Source organism: Cyrtonyx montezumae, unplaced genomic scaffold (assembly GCF_038088225.1).
Source record: "Cyrtonyx montezumae isolate F1298 unplaced genomic scaffold, pur_monq_1.0 scaffold_3, whole genome shotgun sequence".
NCBI classification, from domain to species: domain Eukaryota; kingdom Metazoa; phylum Chordata; class Aves; order Galliformes; family Odontophoridae; genus Cyrtonyx; species Cyrtonyx montezumae.
Genome location: NW_027072034.1, coordinates 1,418,548 through 1,445,974, shown reverse-complemented (window position 1 = coordinate 1,445,974; position 27,427 = coordinate 1,418,548). Strand labels below are relative to the sequence as shown.

The 27,427-nt window shown below is 44.0% G+C and overlaps 1 protein-coding gene across 1 annotated transcript; it reads right to left on the bottom strand.

Moving 5' to 3' along the window:
• Positions 1-288: 288 nt before the first annotated feature.
• RUBCNL (rubicon like autophagy enhancer) lies at positions 289-20,906 on the bottom strand. The gene is made up of 15 exons (XM_065743907.1): positions 20,728-20,906; positions 18,155-18,263; positions 13,241-13,912; positions 9,804-9,889; positions 7,827-8,034; positions 7,148-7,252; positions 6,338-6,380; positions 5,831-5,963; positions 5,438-5,580; positions 4,151-4,215; positions 2,963-3,201; positions 2,172-2,233; positions 1,265-1,418; positions 1,049-1,139; positions 289-767 (listed from the first exon to the last, which is right to left on the bottom strand). Exons 1-15 carry the CDS (start codon positions 20,794-20,796, stop codon positions 655-657), a joined length of 2,292 nt encoding a protein of 763 aa, XP_065599979.1. The 5' UTR covers positions 20,797-20,906; the 3' UTR covers positions 289-654.
• Between the last annotated feature and the right edge of the window lie 6,521 nt (positions 20,907-27,427).

Genomic DNA, 27,427 nt, shown 5'->3' with positions numbered 1-27,427 from the left:
AAGGGACATACATGTCTTTATGTTGGCCCACAAGCACTTCCATCTTATTCCTCTGTCCTGTTGAGGAGAGGGAGTGACAGAGCAGTTGGGCAGGAGTTTGGCAGCCAGCAAATGGAAACCCACCACAAGCTGCTGCAAGTCTGTCTGAAAGACAGTCTTACAATCCACGGTTCACATCAAGTGTTTGCCAGATGAGAACTTCAAACCAGCTTCTACATAAAGCTTGCAGACGAGCTCTTTATATTGTAAAATCTTATGTGAAAATGACTTCAGATTTTAACATTTTTCTTTCTTTTTTTCCAAAATCTGACACAGGAAAGGATTTCCAAGACTTGTTTACTATCTATACATTATTTGCATAATTACAGAGAAGAATCATTTTTACACGGAAAAAAATACAATATTAAAGATTTTATATATACGAGGACTAAACAGCAACAAAATGCAGCTCCCAGAATTAACATCCAGTCTTCCTGTTACCAGTTCTGACAAAACTCCTTCAGGCAGAGTTCAAGGATGGCATGAAAGGCCTTTTTTTTTTTCCCTAAAGGAAACATGCATTAAAAATAGTAATGTCTAAAACAACATCATTCAGCTCTTAGTCAGGCACCTGAAGACTTGGCTTTGAGCAATCACCATCAGAGGAATGCAGTTTCACAGAGGCACCTGTGATGGGGTTTCTGAAAGCGTCCTCCGAGCTGCGATCCGCAGACACTTAGGGCAGCCTCCAGATTTGAAACAGGCTTTGTGAAAGCATGTTTTGCACTCTGTTTGTGAACACAACTAGTTTAGCATTCAGGTACAAAAAAAAAAAAGAATCAGTAGCTACATTCTTTTAAGAATGTTCTACCTAGCTCACCCAAGTGTACAAGAGAAGCAACATAAAAACAGGACAACATTAACCAACCAGCCAGCACAGGCTGGTTCTCAAACATCCTCATCTCAAACAGTTTTCAAATATGCAGGCAATTCTCAGTCTTTTCCTACAGTAGAAGTTGGAACAGCTTTACACAAGGAAGGGGGAAGAAGCGTTTGCTCTGGAACGTACCTGTGCACCTTCTGCATTTGGAAATCTGAAATGCAAAGAGCAGATCTGCACTCTGACAGAATTCGCAGATAAATCCCTTTGCTTGACAGAGCTACAAGAGTGGAAAGAAAATGTTTTAAAACATTTAACCTAAGAAAAAAAAAACAACAAAACTTGGGAATGTCAACAGGACTACTCCTCACCTCAAGGACCCCGAGGGTACCGACTCTTCCTTACCTCACAGCCATCAACATGAGAAGTGGAGCTTTTCAGAATTTCTTTAAGAAGGGGCAGTAACTGCCCTCGTTTGACCTTCACCAGATCATCCAATGAGAAGAGATGCAGCTCCTCTGTTAGATGGCTGGGGACCTGCTCAAATTCTTTCAGTACACTGCAAAGAAAATAGAAAAAGAAATTCCAAACCGAGTTACAAAAGATGTCTTTCAAGCATATTTTAAAAATAAGCCTCTTTCACTTCTCCAGTCACTCAGAGATCACACAAATCAGATTCTTGCTAAATACCGCCTCCTTCTCTTCCAGTCCCAGTTCACATTAACAAAAATTGAGTGTTTCTAACCACTGTTCATGCCCTTAGTTTGGGGCGGTGTATGCCAAAAGTCTGTAGGTTGCAGCAATAAGCAAGACGAGCTTCATGCCTTCTCATATTCTGTTATTTATCACACTGGGTTACTACTTTCATTTTAATATGTGGCTACAACAAACTGAACTGAGCATGACAGATTTCTAGAAGAAATCTTTGAACATTTAATGATTTTCCTTTTGTGTTTGCTTTTTTTTTTTGCTTGAGACAAACCATTTCAGAGAGGTTGATAATATCTGGCCTTCTAGGAGCTAGTGACAACCAAAATGATATGAAGCGAACAAAAATACATATGTAGCAAAAATCATTCAGCTTGCACAACTTAATGTCTGAGGAGTTATAAGAAACAAAGCTGCCACTTATTAGCTGCTCTTCACTCAACACTTGTAATGCAACAGAAGGAAGTTCTGTTACCAGAATCTTCTCTGATGATCAGATTAGCTCATGGACAATTGCACTTAAACATCTCTAGAAAAGAAGACTCCAGGAATACTGTACATATGTTTTAATAAGCTGTTTTTCATGCATGAGCATGGCCCATACCTTTCACCAAACCTGCAGGTTTTCAAAAGCTTTTTTAAATGAAAAAGCTGCTCTTGTGCCTCCTAAAAGATGAAAAGGAGAAACAATTTGTAAATGAAAAAGAGTAGTACTTATAAGTGAGAAAAAAACAATCAGGAACTCATCAGTATATCATCCATTATCTGAAAGATATAATTTCACACTCTGCACAAAATTTAACAAGTGGATTTTCTAACGCATGAAGGGACAAGGAATGCAGGGACTGCTTTTAATTCACTGACATGAGAAACAGTTCTCAGTACTACCACCTGCTCTACATCAGCTCACCAATGTGCTAAATCCAAACCCGTGTAATAACAAGTATCAGTCTCTTCAGAAAAGGAGGCAGCTTAAAATCTTCTGCAGAGCAGCCCTCCTCGTAGGAAGTACAACCTTTAGATGAGTCAAGGGTGTTTTTTTAATGGCTCATAAAATTAAGGAGTCATTCAAAACTTCCGGAGCTGTCCAACAACCAATTGCCAAGTTAAATATGTGCTGCAGAAGCCCAGCTGTTCAGTGAACTAAAATCAATTAAGGGAATGCCCCCCAAAGATGGAGAGACATGAAACTCCTGGCATAGGTTGGAGACTTCTCCCTGCTCCCCCATCATCTGTGAGGAAAGAGGACAAGTCCCAGTAAGTACTGATGAGACAAGTGAGAAGAGACAACTTAGCCTCCTTCCCCTACACACAGCAAAGGACAACTGGCTCCAAAGAGCTCTTCCCAAAAAGTCTCAGATCCAGACTCAAAGCAAAAGAAAACCTGCCACTTACCCTCACTCTGTCCATTTCCTTTGATTTTGTATAGAGGGCTTTGTTGATAGACGACACGTTGAAAATGGGCTGCTTCCAGATGCTGTCCAGTAGGTGTTTGGAGAAGTTGCATACGTAATATTTTTTGAAGTCCCACTTCATCAGTATTCGGGCAGGAATGGCAGACTGAGCATAACTGTGGCAACAGTCACAGAAGTATTTCCCCAGATAGTCACAGTAGCGGAGTCTCCTGATATATTCTGCAGGGACACAGATAGCAATGACACTGTGAACGGATGCACCTGTTGTCTGTATGCATGTTCTGTCTGAGTAACATCTACAAAACTGAACTTACATCCATCGCCATGAAGCCTTAGAGACTCCATTGTTGCTTTACCCAACAAAACACAAGCAACACAAAAAACACCAGTCCAAAACCAAAACCACAACACCAAAGTACTTCCACCGATCAGAAAGACACTGATCTTGGTGATATGTTTCTGTAATAATTTTTTCCCCTTAAAGCCTTTTTCTTCCTAGCTCTCTCAGCATCTCATGCTTGCTCAAGTTCATGTGCCACCACAAACTCTTGCTACTTCACAGGCCATCACAAATGCTGCTCTTTGTCAACAAACCCAGGCCTTCCAAGTGGTCCTGAAAGCCATTTCAAAGACTCCTTATGTAAGGTGTGGTTACCAGACCTGAAAAATCATCGTGCTGTCAAGCAGCTCTCACAAAGTATCACTCCTTGGATAAGTAGGATTTTGTGATCAGGATTAAAAGAAAAAAAAGAAGTTTAAGAACATGCCCAAAAGAACAAAGGTACACGTTTCATCAGCTTGCTTTTAGAGACTACTGGAAACAAGTAAGTTGGAAGAGAGGAAGAATTATTGAAAGAAGCTGTTGTAAAATGCAGGAGTATTTTCCAGCCTGAAGGCTTAATTATTTGTAGCTTTTCCTGTTTTGTTGTTGACTAATTTTAACTGTGTCTCACAAGGACATCGAGTATCAAGTACTGTATTCTGTCCACAGTGAGAAATTCCAGGCAGTGGTAACAGGCTACAGTGCTTCTTCTATTGTAGGCACAACCAGCAGTGAGATCTTCCTTCTAGCTCAGACAGATTATATAACTAGGCTGTATCTACACTGATAAGTATTATAACTTGATTATCACTTACAAATGTATTTTTTTCTTTTGATAATACTTACTGCTTTCTATTGGGGTTCCACAACCAACGCACGTGAAGTTTTGGGCAGCTACCACTGCATCTCTCCTGCATAGAGATAAATGGTTACACCTGCCACTATGAAATGCAGTTTTTATTATTATTAACATGCAAGTTACACCAACATCAATATGTCTATTACACCAACATTAATATATCTAAACTGGGAGCTGACTTCTCCACTAAAAAAAAAAAAAAGAATTTCGGGCAGAAATAAAGTATTAATTTAGTGGGAGCCTCTAAGCTATTCTGTGGAGAATATCAATTACTGCTTTTAAAGATGGTCTTTTGCAAGAATTTAAGTTCTCTGTCACTGCTTAAGAAAGCACCAATATAAAGGGGAAAAAAACCACACATCTGTAAGTGAAAAAGCAGCTGGATCTGCGGTAACATAAGGAATTAGCCAGTCTGACTCTTCTGTGCGTTCAGCAACACCTTACGCAGAATGAGACTGGCAGTTTCCCCAAACACCACCTGTTTTCCTCCTCCTTTCTGAAAACCTACTGCGCATGAAATATGAGATGGGAAGAAACAGGGAAAGCTTTAAACATTTACTCCAGTTAATCTTGCAAAATGGAATTCCAAAATGGAGTCTGGGTAAGCACTCCACTGCTGTAATATCAAACAGTATGTGTATTATCACACAGAATCACAGAATCTCTAAGGTAGGAACAGAGTTCTGAGACCATCAAGCCCAACTGTCCACCTACCACCAATTTTGCCCACAACATCACGTCTGTAAGCACTAAATCTACTCTTTCCTTGAACACCTCCAGGGACAGTGACGTAACCACCTCCCTGAGCAGCCTGTGCCAGTGCCTCACCACTCTAGGAAACTCTTCCTAATACCCAACCTGAACACCCCCCAGTGCAACTTGAGGCCATCACCTCTCATCCTATCACTGTTACTTAGGAGCAGAGGCAGAGCCCCACCCCAACATAACCTCTTTTCCAGGGAGTTGTAGGGAGCAGTGAGGTCTCCTCTGAGCTCCCTCTTCTCCAGATTGAATCATCCCATTCCCTTAGCCCCTCCCCACAGGACTGTGCTCCAGAAGTACACACAGAAGTACACACACTGTGTTAATCAAGGGTGTGCCAACAGAGGCGAAAAAGATGCCATCTGCTTTCTGGAGCTGTTGACAGACACTGCAGAATGCTACGTCAAGCTAACCTCTAGCTTCTGTTAAATCAGCCTGGCTCCTTCCATTAATTTCAGCATGTTTTAGACAAGTCCCCATTGCTATGACAGTGATCACTTAATTAGACTTACTTTACTGAAGGGTGAATGCTAAAAATAATCTGGGATCTGGGTGGGGACCAGCCAGAAGATCCTCTTAATTTGGACAGCAGCTTTATTTCTTCAGCCAGATTCAAACTGGACTCCAGCTCTCTTGGAATCTCTTCTTTTGCAGACTATTGGGTAAAACAAACTCATGAAGATCAACAGTTCATACCCAGGCATATGTTAAATGCTAGAAATCTTCTCCCTTTATACTTCAGGATTTTAAACTTTGATTTTCACCATGCAATCCCCACACTTTAATTCCTTCACATCAGTCCCAGGAGAAGGGCTTCCCACTATCCATAACAGGGAGACAACTGCAGTAAGATAATTACTTGGGGAACCAGAATAAAGAGCCCACTGTTTTTGGTTCAGACTCACTCTCTGTTTAGATGAGCTCAGGCACCCAGACAGTTGCAATGCAGATTCTGTCTGCAACCAGTGTTTTCTGAAAGCTCTGCACAACTCCTGAGCTATTGCTTCAGCAGAATTGCTGCCTGGTTCAAAAGATGATCTGAAAGTTAAGCAACAAAGACAGTGAAAAATGGCAGCATGACATCAGCAGCTCCACTGCCTCTTCTGCATCCCTGGAGAGCTGTCTCCTTCATTCCTATTCCCTTGCTTTGATACACCCAGGCCCTTGAAGAGCCACAGACACCACCCTCCAGCAAGACTCCAGGACCTGATGAATGCTTTGTAAAGCCAAGTAGCACAAAAACATTTGCTGTCAAGCAGCATTCCTTCCTCTTCCTTGGTGAGTACCAAGTTTACAACTCCCACACCTTTCCCCAATCTGTCCAGAAGAGTCCCCAGGCCTAGCAGAAAAGGTAGTGCCACTCCACCGGGCTTATGTGGCAAGGGCTATTATATTAAAGTACAAAGCATTACCTTTCATTTGAGGTCACAGACAGATTTTCAAGGTGTTCAAGTTCTGTGGTAAAGGAGAAAACTTTATCAAATTATCCATGAAACAGAGCATGTATTACTCAGCACTGTCTAATACCTATCTTCTATTTTTATATGGGTGTCAGTCTCAAATACATTCATCTTTACAACCATACATCTTTAACCCTTGTTAGATGTGGGAAATAACCTAAGGTTGTAAAAAGGCACAAGGAGCCCAATTTTCTGCAGTTATGACATAAATAAAAAGTAATAATAATCTGTTAACAGGAGCGAAATAAGATAGAGGTTAAACATTGCCCAGGCCACTTCTAAGGGTTCATATTTCTGTATATGTAAAAACCAGATGGAAAGTAGAGAAACATCAGGATTCTCTGGAGAAGAGAACACTGGCCACTAAAGCCACAGCAACAGTCTGCTCTAGTCCAAGAGCAGAGGTAGGGCGGCCTAAAACCTAATCATTTTCCAGTTAAACTGACAACATACTGCCCTAAATTCTCCTAGATGATGCTGCTACAGTTGGCTGAGGCTGTGAATTAAATGCTAACTTAACATTTGCTCACCTACATTTATTTGCTTTAAGCATAGCTGTAATCCTTCAGACCAACAAAGATATTCATTTGCGGAAAGGAAATCCTGCCCCACTCAAGGGCTTCTGCATGCTTTCTTATAATACTCATGTCTACACAGCTCTTTCCATTTTGCCATTCAATCTCCCATTCAATTTTCCAAGCAATGCAACGTATTCAGCTGAACAACAAAGCTGTTTCTGCAATTAAAGTTTCAAAGTCTTACCAATGATGACATATTCGTCCTCTGAGTCACTGTGGCAAGGAAGTCCAGTAGCCTCATGATGCAGTGGTGGATGTACGGAGGAGCCGCCCACCAGCAGGGCACAGCCTGTGCAGAACAAAGAAGGCACCAATAAAGCTATATCCAACATCTAAAGAGTAGTTGCAATTACAGTCATCGCTTTTCTCTGCTTCCCTAAACTTTAGGGCACGGCCTCCTATATGTAGAACAACTTGTGGACGGACAGAATGGACTCTTGGGAGCCTGTCACGAAGCATGCTTCCTGGTTTCTTAGGAAGAAGCTTCTGGAAACTAAAATAAAAGTTTAAACAGCAGTTTCTCCAAGTGCACACCATTCATTTTCCCTAGAAGCTGTCATTTAGACTTAAGTGACACCTCTAAGGCTTGTATTACACAAGAGATTTAAACCTACTTCAAAATGCATGTGCTGACACAAGCATTACAGTGCCAGAAACACTTGTTACCTTGCCTCAAACTGAATGTGCATGAATACTTGGGGCACTTTCACTCCAATCAATAGCATGGCCCGATCTGCAAACTGCAGAACTATGCACAGAAGGTACTCGGGAGCTACGCTTCAAGTCCTGCCAAGGAGGATTTAAGCAGAGGAAAAGCAGAAATACTTTATAGGGAGCTGTGCTCAGGGTGTGAAGTAACTTGCCTTCATAACCGCTGTCTGTGGAGGCAACAGAAGAATCAGACTTCTTCTCTCCAGGATAAGAAGATAACTCTGAGTCAGTGTGATAGCTGCCATCCGACCCGCTCGTTTCATCCACACCCCACGACTCTGCTTGCTGGCTTAGGATATTGCATTTCATCTTTTCCAGGGATGCTATAATCATATCTGCAACAAAGAAGTGCGCGTTCTCCTGGACACGAGATGGGAACACTCATCAGTACGCTGCGCACTCCATACTCACTTAAGGGGATATTAAGCACATAATTTTCCACATGCTTTTCCTATTCAAGAAATGAAAATACAAGGCTATTTCACCTCCAAAAAGAAAAACCACCCCGAGGGCAATTTGGAGACAATACTCACAAGGTGACTGCCCAGATAATTGTCTTGCCCTTGATTAAAATACACAGTTTATCTTTTATCTTGCCCATCTTTAGAATCATAGAATCATAGGGGTTGGAAGGGACCTCAAGAGATCATCGAGTCCAAGCCCCCTGCCAAAGCAGGTTCCCTACACCAGGTGATAAAAAGAAACTTCGGATAAAAAGAAACTTGATTACACACCTACCAGATGAATATGTATGCATTTTGGGGCTTCTGGTTACACTGCATTTTTTAGTATACAAATGTTCACCCATGGGTATTTAAGAGGATTTAATTCCAAGTCACAGTATCATTGCCAGTTGAGTACAAGCAGTTTTGTGTGCATGCTAACGTGGATAAGGCCATAAGTGGTAGGCTATAAAACAGACAGCAGGACCTCAAATCTGTACAGAAGCTCAGCACTCCCTCCCTCTCTCCCCTCTCCTGTATATGCACTGTTAAAAACCAAACCTCTCAGTTCCCACAGTAATACCTGAAAGTACAGATCCTCAGTGGAGAACAATTCAAGTTTTCTTGAAGTGACTTAAGATCAGGAAATTGTACCACTTGTGTCGGTATTCAGGACAACTCCTACAGCATGAGGAGTGCTCAAAAACAGCCTGAATCTTACAGAGCACAGCAGACATCTCTACTGCATTCTCACTGACCACATTAATCTCAGAAGTCCTGGTAAGAGTCTAAAGAAACTTATCTATCACCTAGCACTGATCACTATCACGTGCTTAGTTCCCCAGCCAACTTCCAGTGAATCTCAAGACATGCCATTAGCAAAGGAAAGTAATGTACAGTACTACAGTACTGTCTTGTCATCTTTATCTTTGTTTATAGGCTCAAGTGGGCTGCCAAGCTTAAACTACTGCAGATGTTCCAGTTACACAGTTACTCATTTTATTGTTCCTTTACAGTAATCACTCATGCTCTTCATAAGCAAAGGCAGAGAAAACAGACTCTTCTCACCTCCTGACAGTAAAACCACAGGTAAATCCCACTCACATGAATGTGGCTCTAAAAATTTTTATTGCAATGTGCTCTGGTATAGTTACTATAAAGTTATGGTAGAGTAACTCAACTTTGATCTTGAGGAATTTCACTGGGAAAACGTATTGGTGATGGGTGGGTAGTTGGACAGGATGATCTTAGAATCACCAAGGTTGGAAAAGCCCTCTATGATTCTATATTTCCTGGCCCTTCCTAAGCAGGTAGGCCATAGCAGATGGCCTCCAGAGGCCACTTCCAACCTCAATCCTTCCATGACTCTGTAAAAATGATGGAATTAAAAGTTCTAAAATATGTCCATTAGTTTAAAATAACAGGAAGAAAAATTAATTATGTTGGAGCAAGAAGAAAACTAAATGAAGATACAGGCATTTTAGGTCTGTAGGTTGACTCACAAGGGGAAGAAGAGGGAAAATACAGTAGGAAAAAAAGAACTTTCTGATAAGTCAACCAGACAGTACAGTCCTGCAGAGATGACAGCAACTGACAGCAGTTACTGAGAAATGCCTCACATCACATGGTTTCATCACTATAACAATGGAAAGTAACATTATAACAGTGTATTTTTGCTGTTCTCACCTTCTCCACATCTTCTGGAAGCACAAAGATGTCCTGTAATGTACGATTCACGGGTACAGCACTCACATTCAAAAGGGAAGCAGAACCTGCAGGTGTAACAAGAACTTTATTAGTAATAATAGCACACCAAGATCTGATGAATCTTTGTCCAAGACTTCCTAAAGCACTGCTGGTACTGTGCACCCACAGCAGTTTGGAAGAAATTTTGACGTTATGTTTCCATATCTCAAGGGAACCTCCTTTCTTTTTTCAAAAGCAACCAATGCTACATGGCAATACATGCAACTGGGGCAAATGCATTAACTACAGCACTCTCTGCTTTGCAAAACAGCAGTCCAGCAGTCTTGTTTTCTTGGCTGCTGACTCTGATGAGCACCTGGAAAAAAAGTAATCTCTTTTTCCCACTAAGGACATTCACAAGAGCAAGCACACGTTTTTTTCTGCAGACTTGCAATGCAACAAGGACTGGTTTTATGTATAAATGAATGCAGCCACAGTCTTCTCCAAAACAGTGAGGGTGTCAAATCATACCTTAATGCTTTACACTCAGATCGCTCACAGATGGTATAAGAAATTTGCTAAAAATGGTGGTTAACATTACACTTATTTCCTGAAGCTGTACACACCAAGGAGGTACAAAAGGAAATAATGGAGGGGCTGAGGATCTGATTTTTCAGAACAATTTTAATCCTTGAAGCAAACTCGTCACCTAATTAGGTTATTGCCATACCTATCCCTTGACTCATTTTTTTCTGGAAAAGCAGTTCCTGGGGAGTAAAGTAAGTGCTAAAGACCCTACAGTTTGATAAAAGCCTATGTTCTTATCAACTTAGTTCCATTTTACATGAAAACGAAGTCCTGCACCACAGAAGAGTTACAGCATGTCACATGTTACTAAAGCTGCTCAGGAATGTAAGGAGGGGTAAAATTAACAGTTAACAAGATTGTTTTCATTTTTCTTAAACAGAAAAAAAATAATTGTGGGAATGAATTTTCAACGAGATTAAAAAAATAGACAGAAAAGGTTCCAGAGACAGACAAAAATTTATAAGAATGGGGAATCTCAACAGGAGGCAGAATGAGATTTATGTTCTGCTCAGGAAATTCACCAGTAGATATTAGTCTGCTTCCCTGATTTTTCAATAGAAGAGGATGCCATGTCCACGCTGAGGCAATGTAGTTGGGATGACAAGAGTAAAAGCAGGAAGAAAACTGGACAAAGACCCATACTAAGGGATGTATATTTTGTAAAAGCACTAAAAACACAGAATGCATCACTACAGATGGGTTTTCCTGGAATCAAGTTGTGCTATGACACTTAGCTGAACTAAGTGTGAAATGCTTTACTCCCTTTCCCAGAAGCCAGGTGATGAATGGAGCATGTCGTAGAGATTTGCAACAGACCTCTGGACTCAGGTAACAACCAAATGAGCAGTGTAGGAACCATGCGAAGCAAAGTCCCTTCCCCGGCAAAGGCATGGGGAGAGAGCTTTGTGCCAGCTATGTGCCTCAGCAGACTACAGGGAAGGAATCCAGTGCATCAGGATTCACTCTGGGTCTGAATCAAAGTAACGTGGTTGCCTTCTGTCCCTAAACACCATCCACTGCCTGGAGGCTGCTAAGGCTGTGGAAGGAGTGCTTACTTGCTCCAGGAGGAAATGACCTTGGCATACCCAATGGCTACATGCAGGAACAACTCTCCTGAAATTCCTGTGACACAGCAGCCTCAATAAACTGTCACAGACTCTTTGTTAGCACCATGGACCCTTTCCAGAAGGCCACACGGGCCACTGAACTATGACCCTTAAAATGGGACAAGTCCTAGCAGGAGTCTTGCAGGATCAGCAGAAGGAGCAATCTTGTTAAATCCCACTGAAAAAAAAATTATTTATTCTGATTTAAGTTGTTTTCTTGTGCATCCCTCACCTGTTCTCCAATAAGAAACAAAAGAGAATCTACCATCCTTGAAACAACAATCAAAAGGAAGGCCAAACAGCAGATGCCTTTTGTGAAATTCTTGCTCTGAAATTAAACATTTCTTCTTTTTCAGCTCGCCATTCTTTTTCCTGTCCTCACTGTCCCAAATATCATAGGGGAAAAAAAAAAAAAGAAGAAAAACCATATCACACTTCACAATCTCTAACAACCCCATTCTGGACCACCCAGCAGAGATTTAAACAGCTGGAAGCAACAACAAAAGATGAAATCTGTACTGAACAGAAGCCTAGGACTGAGGCTGAGCCTGCCTCATTGCACAGTGTGTAACAGCATTGTAGATTATAAGCTAAAAGTCAACATCACTGCTTCTTCAGCCACCTGGCTGCTCTGTTCCTACATTCCCTTTGCAGAGGACCACGAGTATTACTGACCCAACAGTCCCACATGTGCCAGAAACCTGAGTCACAATTTACTCCGTCTCACACACGTGCCCTGTGGTCCCTGATGACATTTGGAGCCTTGGCTGCTTCCCAAACTGAGCAACCAAAACCTGCACGACTGGCTGAACCCAGCTTCCAGAGCACGGGGTGTGGTTTCCTTCTCCTTGCCTCTGCCCTGCACGCTTCAAACACTTTGTGCCTGGGTCAGCAAACAAAACAGGCAGCGGAAGCAAATAACCAGCATCCCCACTGTCCTAACTGTCCACAACAGCCTGCCCCAGATGACAAAGCACTGACTATTAAAGGCTCCCATTCCTGCGGAGGGGAATTCAAGGCGTCACAGTCAACTTGAGGTTTCAGCAAACAGCTAGGAAGCACCAGTCCTTGAGCTTAGCAGAGAAGGCCCAACACAATTCATTAGCAGTCATTAGTCTTCCCCTTTTTGCAGAAGGCATGGAGAACAGACATCCATAGAGACTGCAACTGGTAAGGAGCAGAAGGAACCTGCAGAGGTTTTGAGACAGTTGGTGCAATTGAGAAAGAGAAGAAGAGTGAAAATAGCCTAGCTCCTGTACAAGTTCACGTAGTCGAACTGAGAATGGATGTTAATTCATTCTCTCCAAAGAATAAAATAAATAAAATCAGAATTGCAGGACTGCCTTTCCTCTAGTTCACGTCAAACACAGGGAGATGTACCAAGGAGTCTGTCCACACTCACACCTATGCTATCTACTTTCAGAAGAACAGCAGTGGTGAAGAAATGATGAAGCTACTGGAAGTCTCATCTGTGGGATGTTCTAGATTGACTGAAGCTCAGTGACACTGGCAGGCACATACCAAAGAAGCATTTCTGTGTCAACAGGCAGCACCGCAAGCAGGAATGCCTTGTTTCACTGCCTCCTTCATTTTGAAGCTTCCTCTTTCTTTCCTCCCCCCTATTTTGAATGACAGCATTAGCATTCTCCATAAGTAGGGCCAATTTCAGTTTCACCTACATTGCCTTTCCTAGCACAGACGCCTCAAAACAATAAATAAGGAGCCTGTGAAATGTACAGTTACCTGTTTGACTGAATGGCTCCAACTGAGGAAACTCACTGGGAGAACTGCTGTCAGCATTGCTGACTTTTGCAGGCACTGAAGCAGCAGGGTATTTGGATAGATCTGCTGGCTTACTAACAGTTGAATCTGGAAGAAGCCTGGTACAAGACAAGCCTTGTTCAGGGCAAAGATATTGGCATTCTTTCTCAGAATGCACCACAGCTGACATGACGGTGCCTCCTGTTAACGTCACTTGCGTAAAGCAGTCTCGCTTCAGAGGGGATATGTCTGAAAGAGTAAAGCCATTCAGGGAGGAAGTAGCAGGATCCTTGTCGGAATAACACGGATGAAAGAAAGCATCCAGGTCAGGTGCAGAGGAATGGCAGTTCGTATTGTCCCAGCAGGCTCGGTGCCGTGTAAACCTAACGTCTGTTTGTGTGCAGGCAGTGCTCTTATGTGCAGGATCGCCGTCACTGTCGTCGTCGTTCTCCCCATCGCTGCTTTCCTCCCATCGCTCCGTGTCACTGTCAGGGTGCTCGGCTCCCTGCATCATGGTGTTCTCTGACAGCAGAGGGGGCTTCAGACCAGATGCACTTAGAACAGACACCAGAATGTCTTTGATAGCTTCGGCACTATCCGGGTATGATGCAAAACTTCCGGCATGTCCAATCACTGCTGGCCTGGAGTACTCATCTGCTCAAAAAAAAGGAGAGCAAGACAGTTAGGAGACAATAATAAAAGAAGTTCATAGGTTCATAAGGTTGGAAAGGACCTACAAGATCATGTAGTCCAACCATCCTCCTATCACCATCCCTACCCAACTACTAAATCAAATCCCTTAGTACCTCATCTAAACGCTTCTTGAACAGCGCTGGGGATGGTGCCTCAACCACCTCCCTAGGCAGGCCATTCCAGTGCCTGACCACTCTTTCAGAGAAAAAATGTTTCCTCAGGTCTAATCTAAATCTTCCCTGGCGCAACTTGTGGCCATTCCCTCTCGTCCTGTCATTATTTATCAGGGAGAAGAGGCCCACCCCCTCCTCACCACAACCCCCCTTCAGGAAGTGGTAGAGTGCAATAAGGTCTCCTCTGAGCCTTCTTTAATCCAGACTAAACAATCCCAGCTCCCTCAGCCGCTCCTCATAAGACTTGTGCTCCAGACCCCTCACCAGTTTTGTTGCCCTTCTCTGAGCACGCTCCAGGGCCTCAATGTCCTTCTTGTAGTGAGGGGCCCAAAACTGAACACAGTACTCGAGGTGCGGCCGCACCAGAGCTGAGTACAGGGGGATGATCACCTCCCTGCTCCTGCTGGCTACACTATTTCTAATACAGGCCAGGATGCTGTTGGCCTTCTTGGCCACCTGGGCACACTGCCGGCTCATGTTGAGCCGAGCATCAACCAACACCCCCAGGTCCTTTTCCTCTCTACATTCTTCAAGCCATTCTGCCCCAAGCCTATAGCATTGCATGGGGTTATTGTGGCCAAAGTGCAGGACCCGGCACTTGGTCTTATTGAACCTCATCCCATTGAGCTCAGCCCAGCTGTTCAGCCTATCCAAATCCCTCTGAAGGGCCTCCCTACCCTCAGGCAGTTTGACACATCCTCCCAACTTGGTGTCATCTGCAAATCTACTGAGGGTACACTCAATTCCCTCATCTAGGTCATCAATAAAGATATGAAACAAGATGGGCCCCAAAACTGACCCCTGGGGAACACCACTCGTAACAGGACGCCAGCTGGACTTAACTCCATTAACCACTACCCTCTGGGCACGGCCCTCCAGCCAGTTCTCCACCCAGAGAAGAGTGAACCTGTCCACACCACGGGCTGCCAGTTTCCTCAGGAGAATACTGTGGGAGACCGTGTCAAAGGCCTTGCTGAAGTCCAGGTAGACTACATCAACAGCCTTTCCCTCATCTACCTGTCTGGTCACCCAGTCGTAGAAGGAGATGAGGTTGGACAAGCACGACCTGCCCTTGCTGAACCCGTGCTGGCTGGGTCTGATCCCCTGGTTGCCATGCATGTGTCGTGTGATTTCCCTCAAGATCATCTGCTCCATAACTTTCCCTGATACCGAGGTCAGGCTGACAGGCCTGTAGTTCCCCGGGTCTTCCTTACAGCCTTTCTTGTAGATGGGAGTCATATCGGCAAGCCTCCAATCTTGTGGGACCTCTCCAGATAACCAGGAATTCTGATAGATGGCAGAAAGTGGCTCGGCAATCACCTCTGCCAGCTCCCTCAGCACCCTTGGGTGGATCCCATCTGGCCCCATGGACTTGTGGCAGTTCAGATGGAGGAGAAGATCTCTGACCGTCTCTGCTTGGATCACAGGGGGTACATTATGCGCCCCATCCCGGACTTCCAGGTCAGGGCAAGTACCCTGTGGACAACTGCTCTGTCTATTAAAGACAGATGTGAAGAAGGCATTGAGAACCTCAGCCTTTTCCTTATCATCTGTGGTTACATTCCCTGCCTCGTCGAGTAAAGGAGAGAAATTTTCTCGTTAACCTCTCGCGAGAACAGCCGTAGGGACTGGCTGCTCTCACTCGGCTCCCGAGAGACTGGAACCTCCCGAAAACCCGCCCTGTACCTCAATCAGCCACTGCAGCTCTGGCTGTGCCGATTTCAGAGCAGTTGATGACGAGGACTGAGTGTTACTTCCGGGTTCTGACCGTTTTAAATCCCCCGCCGTTGCCTGGCAACGCCTACGCCATGTCAGCCTCTCGCGAGAGAGAGCTGCCGGGATCTGTCGGGACTGGCCGCTCTCACTCGGCTCCCGAGACAGGAACCTCCCGAAAACCCACCCTGTACCTCAATCAGCCACTGCAGCTCCGGCTGTGCCGATTTCAAAGCAGTTGATCACGAGGACTGAGTTAACTTACAGCACAAATAAAATGTTCATTATTTTCAGCACGAGTGAGAAGAAAGGGGAGAAATGAATGCACACACCACTGCTTCCTCCTTCAGGAAGGATTTTGCTTTATGCAGTCAGGAAGCAATTCTATCACTGATAAGGCCAATCATAAACCAACAGTAAAGAATGCTTCTTCTAGCCAAACATCAGTTAAGACTTTAATGGTGGCCAATTGTCAGCACGATCAGAAACACCCCAGCTCTGCAAGCCTGGATGAGGTACCGTTGGGTAACTGTTACAGCCCCACTACCAACTGCTTGCATGGTTTGGTTCCATGGCCAGTAAACAGAAAGTCACATTACAGCAGGACACACGCAGGATCACTACAATGACAAGGAAGAAAAAAAAACCCACAGCAAGTAATAAAAGGTCACGTGCTTGCATGTTTCAGTTCAGCCACACATTCCTCCATCAGAAAGAATAAAGTAACCTTCACTCTCTTATTCAGGAGTGGCAACATTTACAGTAATCCACACGGGAAATCAGTCCTGTCACAGTGAGCTCATTAGAATGCCCCTGTGTGCCATGGCCCTAAAGTGATGCCCCTACTACAAAAAAGGAGCTCAACAGAAAGCTGGAAAACTGTGTTGAGTGGCAACAGAAACGCAATGTAGGACTGCATGCTGCAGTCAGTAGATATTCAAGAATAAAGTGAAGTCCTACACCTTCCATGGAAAGCTTCATAGCAACTGCCATCATCTGAGAATGGAAAGGTCAGACACAAAGTGTGTGTTCAGAAGAAACTATCAACCACATCACGACAGTGCTAATAACTGTCTCCTTCAGGGTAGATAAGACTGTTGTAAAACACTAAGAATAGGTACAACCAAGGAGATTCATTTCCAGGGCAAACAGCTGTTAGTTACGACCACAAGGAATGTTAAACCCCACTGGTGAAAAAAGCAGCAAGTCTTGCAGACAGCAGACTTTGCCCAGAGGTTGTTCTCCTTGGGCACATCTCAACGGAAAACAACAAACCTCCCCATGAGTAACTCCCCTGGAAGCCAGCATGTGCTCAAACTGCTTCTGAGATAAGAAAGTTTAGTAATGAAGAGATCCAAAACAAAACACGCACTCTGGAAAAGCACGTCCATAAACAGCAACCCCTTCTCAAGAAAGAAAATGGAAAAAAATAACTGTTTATCATGTTCAAACTGTACTGTGAGAGCTCCTGGTAAATTGTCCTCATGAAGCCAGGTCAGGATTAGTTCACCACAATCTATCATTGGTTGAGAGCAGCCACCAGGAACAAAGCCCTTGCAGGAATAGCAGCAAAACAGCATTTTTTATTGGCTGCATTTGCAAAGTAGACTGTGCTAGAAGCACCTTGACAACACAGCCAGCAGGAATGGGAAAATGAAACCTAGCTGATTTTCAAACAAATATATTTTCATCTTCTAAGGAGGAGAGTACAATTTTGATAACTATCAGGGGTTTCAATTGTACAGGTATACTGTAACCTGAGCTGATAACTTCTGTGCAGGACACAACATTTAGTCTTACTGTCTCCAATTCTGCTCTGCTGACCTATTGCAAAGTCCATCCTGGCAGCCTTCCTGCTCACTCCACAGCATCACAGAGCACAAATCATACAACCGTCCGATGTAATCTGTTAAATTTGTGTTCTCAGGTGATTCAAGAAAAAGGAAATTTAAAAAACATAACACATTTTTCTACACTGTCAAGTCTGGGGGAAAAAATAGACAAAAAAAACCAACACCAACACCACATCTTAAGCAGCTTCCAGAAACAGCTTGGTTCCAATTAAAAAAAAAATAATCTCCATTTCCATTTTGTAACTGATAGTCATGTGAGTCATTATGGTAATACAAAAACCAAAGAAATGATTCCTTCCATAGTGTACAATGCGTTTTGATTTGTCCTGTGTTAAAAGCCAATTAGCAGAGCTCTTTCTCCAGCAAGACCGTAGTTTTAGCTCACACCAAGATCAACAGCTTCCACCAGCACTACAAATACCAGTAAAGTTCCCTAAGAGGCATCTTGGAATGAATTAGCATACCTGAGAGAACTGAAATTTGAGGTGTTGGAGCAAGACAGCTAATCCTCACCGAGAGATCTGAAGAATACGCCGACTCTGTAAAATCCACCTTTAGGCTTTCATCACTTAACTAGGATAAGAACACACAGACAAAATTCGTTTAGAGGACAGCAGTACAGTGACACCTCAGTCACACAGTCGGGGACAAAGAGCTGCGCTGTGCTAAAGCCACCGCCAGTGCTGAGCATTCTGCTTGTCTGACAGTCCCCCCAAAAGCATGCTCTGCATGAAGACCACTGGCATGGCACCTTAACTCTGTATTCTGCATCTTATTTCACAAGGCAGGTGACTTCCAGTGCCTAAGCCTAGAGTTCTAAACACTTAACTAAAAAAGTAACAAGATAGAAAAAATGATCAAGTCCTTTAATAGACTCTTCAGAATCAGAGAGTTAAATGTGTGCATGTGAGACAAAATGCTCAGTTCAAATGTATACACACTCGTGAAAACAGCAGGAATGGAGTGGAAAAGAATTCAAGGAGCTGCAGTGCATATCTGGAAGGAAAGGCCTGTTCAGATGTACGCCAGGCCCTGACCTACAGGCTGCCTGACCACTCAGCAATATCAGCTGACATCAAATATGGTCACGCACCCATGGTGGCCCAATTTGTTATAACATTACTGCACAGAGTTGACGTCAGCAAGGTGGTTGCACAAAGCCAGTGACACAACTGGATAATACTTGACCTGGCATACAGCCTGCCAGTTTAAGCTGGCATAAAAACTTTGAACACGTTTGAGCAGATTGAGCAGGTTTATAGCAGATAAGCACTTCGCTTTGTGTGGTCAGAACATTTCCAATTTCCATTATTTCGACCCTCTAAGCCAGATTTAATCAGATTGTCCATCCAGCATGAGCTGAATCAGGGCAAGCAGTTTAGCACAGGTTCTGAGGGAAGTAAGAGACACTAAAATACTGCCGTAAGAAGGCAAGATACACCTGGACCATCAAAGCAACAGGTCTCCTGCCTAAAACTGCAAATTCCTCGTAAGGCTCATGCATTAACCTCTCATTCCTTCATAGAATCACAGAATGACTGAGGTTGGAAGGGACTTTAAATCCCATCCAGTTACCATCTCCTGCTGTGCGCCAGTACCCAGTAGATGAAGCCACACAGGGTCCCATTCAACCTGGCCTTGAGCACCTCCAGGGATGGGGCAACACCTCTAAAGATGGGCTTCAGCACGCCATGGATCTGCAGAGCACACTGCAGAATCCAGGAGAATCAAAGCAGTGCCTGGTTCTGAAGGGCATACTGTCTCACAGTTAGATGTGTCCATGCAGAAGCATCTACAGGATCACATATGGGATCACCGTGATCACATACAAAGAGAATGGATCAAAGAGGGGGAACTGCTCTGTGCCGCCCGACATTTCCCTTTACATGGTCCTGTGGGAGAGCAAGGTGATCCAAATGTCTGATATAACCCAGATACCCTCAGACTCATGGAAAGCAGAAGTTTCCAAACTACAAACCACAAAGCATTTCCCTTTCAACAGAAGAACAACGCTCCAGAGCAAGAACAGCATGCTAAACTGCAAATGCTCAGTGTCAGCACTTACTAAATACTCTGTTTGTTATCTGATTGGGCCTTTACTCTTCCTCTCTACCAGAGAGAAAACAGGCAGACTTTATACATATATTATTGATAATATTTGATAAAATAGTTCTGATATTGCCTTCTGATATTTAAAGGGCGTTTATCAACATGAGGGAAATCAACTTTATACACGGGTAGACAGTGAATGGGCAATGAGGAATGGTTTTAAACTAAAGGAAAGGAGATTTAGATTAGATGTCAGAGGGAAGTTCTTTTCTGAGGGTGGTGAGGTGCTGGCACAGGCTGCACAGAGAGGCTGTGGATGCCCCATCCTTAGAGGTGTTTAAGGTCAGGTTGGATGGGGCCCTGGGCAGCCTATCTAGTGCTTGGTCTAACAGCTGGCAGTGCTGTCTGCGGCAGGGATCCTCAAGGTCCCTTCCAACCCAAGCCATTTTAAGATTCCTACAGGAACTCGTTTTTTCAACAATTACTTCGAGTTTTCATAAAAACAAATGGTGCCTTTTTGCCTGGCCAGTTTGCAAAGCCAGCAGCTAACTGGTTCTACGTCTGAGGGCATCAGTGCCACAGCTATTGGACACTGGGCTGAACACATGGATATTACAGGCAGGCACGAATGGCCGAGCTTCAAGATTTTATCTTTAAAAAACAAAACGAAGCCCTCCCATCTCTCAAATCACATCACAAGCCATCAGTGTTCTGAGAAATCCGACAAAAGACGCTGCGACTTAGCTGCACTACAGAAAAAAGCTCTTTTAGTACTGAACTACCAAACAGCAACAAGTAATCAAGACAGAAGAAAATAAACCAACAGGGCTGCACGAGGTGCAGCCAACCCCACAGCCATCGGCGATAAAGCCGACTGACGCTCCACGCTCTCCATAACATCCTCCCAAAATCCGGCTCAGCACTTAAAACCACGGAGGGAGAAAAGCCCCATCTGACAGGCTGCATCCCGCAGCCTCATCCTCCTCACCTTTGCGGAGCCGCGCTGCCTGAAGGCTCCCAACCACTGCATGGACAGGCATGACGAGGGCACGTTCATCTTTCGCCCGCTGGAAGCAAAGGGTCGCTACGAGTCCCGAGCGAGGACGGGGAGTTGAGGCGGGGCGGACCCTGCCAGGCCCTCGCTGCCCACCTGCAGCCCGGGCAGCTCGGAGCAGCTCGGCCCGCCGCGGTCTCCAGAGGGAGGGATGCGGGAGCGGGGCGGTGCTGCGGGGCGGGGCGGGGCGCCCGCCCCCACTCCTTCCCGCCCCCATACCTCCCTCCCTCACGGAGGGGGGTAGAGTAGGTCTGTGGGAAAACAAGGAGAAAATATAAAGCTCGTTGCCTTTGGGTTGGATTTTTTTTTTTTCAGGGCGCTCAGAAATTGTTGATTGACAATAAAAATGCAAAGGAGCTTAGCAAAGCGCGAGGAAGTAGGAAGGACACGGAGTCCAGATTATGCCACGCAGGAGTAATTGGAGGCACCGAGCGAAATGCAAAATAGAGCTGCAGCTGAAAGCGTGAGCTTCCAGAAGCCCTGCAGTCACTGCTGGCCTTTTTATATTGTAGTGGCATCATTCAGGCTCAGATTTGGACTTGGCCAGCAAATAGAGCAGTGGATTCAGATTGTGTAAACAGGTTTCGCTGCTGGCCAGGCTGCACAGCTGTTGTCTGAACTTGGTCTCTGTGTCATCCAGTGCTGCGTATTTCGAATTCCCAGCTATAAAATGGTCATTTCATACCATTAGATGCAAAAATAAATTCTGCTTTTCGGTCCACTTTCAGGCAGGGCAGAAGAATTAGTAAGGGAAAAGCTACAGACATACCCTAGTTCTGCTACGTTTCTTATTGAAGCCTGGCAAAAGTCAGCAAGAAAAGGGCAGACGTCACATTGAGGGACATGGTTAGTGGGCATGGTTAGCAACAGATTGACAGCTAGTCTGGATAATCTTAGTGGGTTATCCAACCTTAATGACTGTCTGATTCTCCAGTTCTGTAATCTGTACTGCACTCCCATTAAGTTTTCCAGAATCCCTACATGAAAAGCAAATTGGTAAATATGTCTGAGAGCAGTAACGTGCAAGAAGAATGATACCATTTCAAAAACTTTGTGACCCATTTGGTGCTCTTTTCTTTTTTTTCCCTCCATGCTGCCTTTTCTCTATATATATTTTCTTGGGAACTCTTGCATTGCCTCATACCCTTTTTGTGGATTTCACCAGCAGAAACATTAGAAAACGTGGCAGATGCAGAATCATGTGGAAAAAGAGGAAGGAACTGACGGCCTCTTTTTAAAGCTGACAGGGGGCAACTCAGCAAGTGCTGGGGCACAGCACGTGAACGTCTTGCCCTAATACCAGAACAACTCAACACTGGATTAGGAAGAGTCAAAAACAAGCCAAATTGTGTAGTGCATGTAGCAAAGTAAAAAGTTTGCCTGAAACTCTCAAAAAACAACCACTGAAAATGGAAAAATGAGTTAGGGAGGAGAGAGAGTGGATTAAGTGCTCATATAAATGTTATTTTACAGAGGAATCTTCCTACTTCCCTCAAAGTTAATGGGGACAAGGAGGTCAATGGCTTGTAAACTTTGAAATGTATAGCTCAGTGAGACCTCTGAGCTACAGGAAGATGCAGTGCAGGGAACTGGAAGCCCACATCCGTGGTGTCTCCAATACTGTTTAGCTAAATGCATACAAGGCATCGCTCCTGACAGTCCAGGGCAGTGCTGACTCCATAATGTTTGTACTGAACTGTATGAATTGAGCAAAACTGCTTTCTAAAACAGGGAAAGGAGTTAATCACACAGCTAAAATAGTTTGATCTTGGCAAGTACCGTTTTGAAGACCTCTGTAGAGAAGCCCCAGAGGCTTTTAAAATTCTGTTTTATTTTTTAGGGTTAATGTTGTAGAAAGACTGAATTCTACTGTTTGAGCAGCATCGTATTTCTTAATTCACAAGTAAAAAGCTGCCAGGAACGGGCTGAAAGTTAAAAATTGACATCAATATGTTGACAAAACGAAGAATAAAAATAATTACATGTAAAAACAAAATAATTGCAAGGGTAGGATAACTATCACAAGCCAAACACATCCAGGAAGTCAGTGGTCAGCTGACCTCCTGAAGAATTCCAAACATGCTGATTTGCAGGCATCTGGGTTACAATACAAAGCGTGGCTGAGGATGCCTGTACCCTGGCAAAGGAAGATTGCTGTGATGATGTTCTCAGCTCTCCACCTGCTGCTGGGTCTGTGGCCACACTTCTCCTGAGCTAGCTACCACAGCTTCAGATTGCTGGCAGACGTTGCAGTTGTGGAGCACCTATCCATCAAACAACGCACGTTCTGCTCTGTTTAAGCAGATATTTCTCCACAGAACGATTGCCCTTAACAAGGAAGAATTAAGTTTCTGTTTGTACTTCTTTTTAACCAGTGGAATTTATAGAGAAGAGGGAAGGATGGAGCAGAGCCAGCCTTAGGAGGAACAGAACTGGCCTCAGGAGGTCAAAGGAAGAATAAAGAGCACCTTCCAGTTTTCCATTAGAACAGACTGCGAGGCAGATGGGAAAACTTGGCATCCTGGGAAACGGATCCTTGCAGCTATGAAATGAACATCAGAAACAGTTGGAAAAACATCTCTTTTGGATGTTTTTAATAAATAATTGTACCGATACAACTGCTGAGGCCGGGATTGTACTGCATCTTAAATATTAGCAAATACCATCTGTGCACACATATACAAGTAACTTCTGTTTTTATTCTGTTGCGTAACTTGGGACATAAGAATTACTTACAAGTACAACTAAACCCCGTATTAATTTAGAAACATGATTTGCATAGCAATTTGTGAATTAAAGCTCCTCCGGAAGGGTGGACTAAATAGAAAAAGTAAGAAGGGTGAATCACAGGGAGACACAGGAAATGGAGAGGCTTGAGAAGTTGCCCTCTGCTGTAGTAATGCCCCTTTCTGTAGGGTAGAGCTCTCACTCTAGTTCACTGGGAGAACAGATACTGCTAACACTACTGTATTTCTCCACGTCTCATTGGAGTAAATAGATCATATATTTTCTCTGATGGTAAAATTGGCTTAAGAAGTTAATGTCTTTGCTGCTGCCCATCATGTTTTATAGCTATTTCTGTAGCGATGTCTACTTGTCAGTTGCCAGTCCCTCTGTAATTTGGGCTGCACATTAAAAGCAAATGTGAAAAGCTAATGCAGATTGCTCTCAAATTTCATTATTTAATGAAATAGCTCCACAGGCAATCAGGCTGCTACAGCTGTGGAGCTGTGTGTGAGAAGAAAAAGCAGATCAGGCAAAGAATGGGGCTGGTTTCTTGTTAAAGCAGCTTTGTCTCAAAAGAAAATGCATCAAGGAACTACAGCAGTATCACTAATCGCTTACAGAGAAATGGTTTTGTTTTGTTAAACCAGTAGACGCTGCTCCTTTTCCTCCAGTCTTTTCTGGCACACTCAGGAAAATAATGTGAATCAAATGAACATGTGAAGATAGTACAAATATACATTAAACTTTCTCCTTCATTTAAAGAGGACAAAGGGAAAGGCACGGTTCTTTTTGATTCAAATGTTTAGCTCCTGACAGGTGAGTGATAAATGGTTTATTCCCAGAATGACAAGTTTGACTTCTGACATCTGAACCTTGTAATTGCTGAGCTGGGGAGCTGCATGATGAGGAAGTGATTCTTCATCTGTTCTGGTGAGAAGCGGTTCTCAGGCAAAATAATGGAAGAACTGGGTATTTTCACAGGGTGCCATACCCTGTGAAGTGTTAGAGTGGCTGCTGGGAGAGATCCACATCTCAAAGGCAGACCCTACAGAGCTGTTGTGTCATAATGCCAGAGAGCATTCTGTAACATCTTATGCCATTTCCTCTGGCTGCTGGGCCTCTGCTTCAAAGGTCAGTTTCTAAAATAAGTCCTGGCAACATCTGCTGTTTTGTTATGAAATAATAATAATAAAAATTTTATAAAGGAATTATGGAAAAAAAAATCACTACTGAATGCTGAACAGAATAAGCCAAAAACAAACAAAGAAACAAAAAGAGTGACATCATATTTCTGAAGATGATCAAAGGGCTGGAGCATCTCCCCTGTGAAGAGAGGTTGAGGGAGTCAAGCTTGGGAGGTTGAGGGAGATCAGCCTGGATATAGGGATACCTTATTGTGGCCTTCCAGTAATTAAAGCAGGAGGGAGAGCGACTTTTTCGTGACAGTGATAGGACTGATAGGACAAGGAGGAGTGGCTTTAAAGTAAAAGAAGGGAAATTTAGGTCAGATGTTAGGAAAAAGTATTACAGACAAAGGGCTGTGAGGCGCTGGCACAGGCTGACCAGAGAAGCTGTCCATACCCCATCACTGTACTTAGAATAATAGAATAATAAAATAGCCAAGGTTGGAAAAGACCTCCAAGATCATCTAGTCCAACTGTCTACCTACAGCTATTATGTCCCCACTAAACCATGTCCCTTAGTACCGTGCCTGAATGTTTCCTGAACACCTCCAGGGATGGTGACTCAACCACATCCTTGGGCAGACTGTTCCAGTGCCTCACAGCCCTGTGAGGATAGTACTTTTTCCTAACATCTGGCCTACATGTCAGTGAAGAATTTTTTCCTAATACCCAACCTGAGACTCCCCTGGCACAACTTGAGGCTGTTCCCACTTGTCTTATTGATAATTACCAGGGAGAAGAGGCTGACCCCCACCTCGCCACAACCTTCCTTCAGGCAGTTGTAGAGAGCGATAGGTCTCCCCTGAGCCTCCTCTTCTCCAGACTGAACAATCCCAGCTCCCTCAGCCACTCCCCATAAGACTTGTGCTCCAGACCCTTCACAGCTTCATTGCCCTTCTCTGGACATGCTCCACATCCTCAATGTCTTCCTTGCAGTGAGCAGCCCAAAACTGAACACAGTACTTGAGGTGCGGCCTCACCAGAGCTGAGTACAGTCCTTGTTCATCCAGGCCAGTCTTCTTCCCCATGGCTCATGGTATGGCACAGAGGGGTAGCCTGCTCCCACACCTTTAAGACTTTCTTCCTGAAGGAGCTACCAGCCTTCCTGGTCCCCAGTGTGTGCCTCCCTACCAGTGTCCTGAACAGTTCGAAGTCTGCCCTCTGGAAATCCAAGGTATCAGTTTTGCTGGCTCCTCTCCTGACTTCACCAAGAATAGAGAACTCCACTGCATGTTCAGTGCCAGGCTGGATGGGGCCCTGGGCAGCCAGATCTGTTGGGTGACAGCCCTGCCCACAGCGGGTGGGTTGGAACTGGGTTGGCTCTAAGATCCCTTCCAACCTAAGCCATTTTATGATTCTGTGATTACAAAATTGCTTGTAGGGCAATATCTATTTGGTAAAGTACATAAAACTTGTGCAAGTTTAACAAAAAAAGTATTTTTTCTTTCCAAGCTTCTTGTCTTCCTACTAGACTGTGAAGTATAACTACTGGTACTCTTTGTTGCAGTTAACAGTGTTGATGGCAATGCACATGTTCACATTTCTGCACCTTTGAAACAGATGGCTAACCACACACTTCCATGTTCTGTTTTTAAACAGGAGTTGTGCTATTTAGATACCCGCTGTCACTTCAGCTGCATCATGAACCAGTCTGTAGACTGAGGTTATTTTATTAACTTCTGCTTTTCACTACTTGCAACTAAACCAATGTAGCAAAAGCAGTTGAAGGTGATCTCCAGGACAGCCGTGCATTTGTTTAAAGAAAATCAGTGGCAGTACTTGCCCTTCAGTCTGAACTATTGCCAGTGGCATTAATAATAGATAGGTGATTTATTGATGAAAATTACCTGACAATCACTCTGCTCCAAATTTAGGATCACTATCAGCAACACAACAGATAAACCCTAAGGTTAACAAATACCTCAATACCTTAATAAATACAACACTGTCTGTGAATAATCCCCCCAAATTCACACCCCCTCCCACATACACAGAGCTACAGGCACCCATACCAGACCCATCCTGTGTTAATGGGGTGGTTTCTCACACCATCAGGTCAAGTGTGAAAGCTGCCCTCTTTCCTCTCTCTACTCTCATCACGAATCTGGATGCCTTGTTTGTACTTCTTATGATGCTGACTCTTCTATTCTTTTTTTCTCTCTCTCTTTTTTTCCCCCACTTAGAAATCTAAATAACTGCCAGGTTACTGTTTAATCCAGCTGATGGCCATCTCTTAAGCAAACATTATTGTTTGTTTCCGCCTCAGCATGACCTGCTGTGGGGCAAACATCCTCTCAGGTGGTTTCAGGGATTCTGTTCACTCATGTTTTTCCCACATTTTCATGTCACACCAGCTGCTGTCACCCACCCTGGTGCATTGCCCCTGTATTGCAGGCGAGGACCCACACGTCTCACCTATCACTTGCTCCATTTCTGAGCTACAATCCTAAGGCAGGCTGGTGCTCATGCATGCCAGGGTGTGTTTCAGTCCTCCTAGGAGGAGGTTTCCAGAAGAGATTTGAAATGGATGCTGCAGACATTTAAATTAGGATCCCAGCTTCAGGCTTCAGAGAATGAATATGTTGTTTAAAGCACTTTGTTGGATGGGAAAGCAGAAACCAGGCCTGGCTCATCACGACATGGATAGAACTCATCACAAAGTGTATCAAAAATACATCACAAAAGCTTCTGTTCTTGAATTCACTCATAAGGTGACAGTGAGT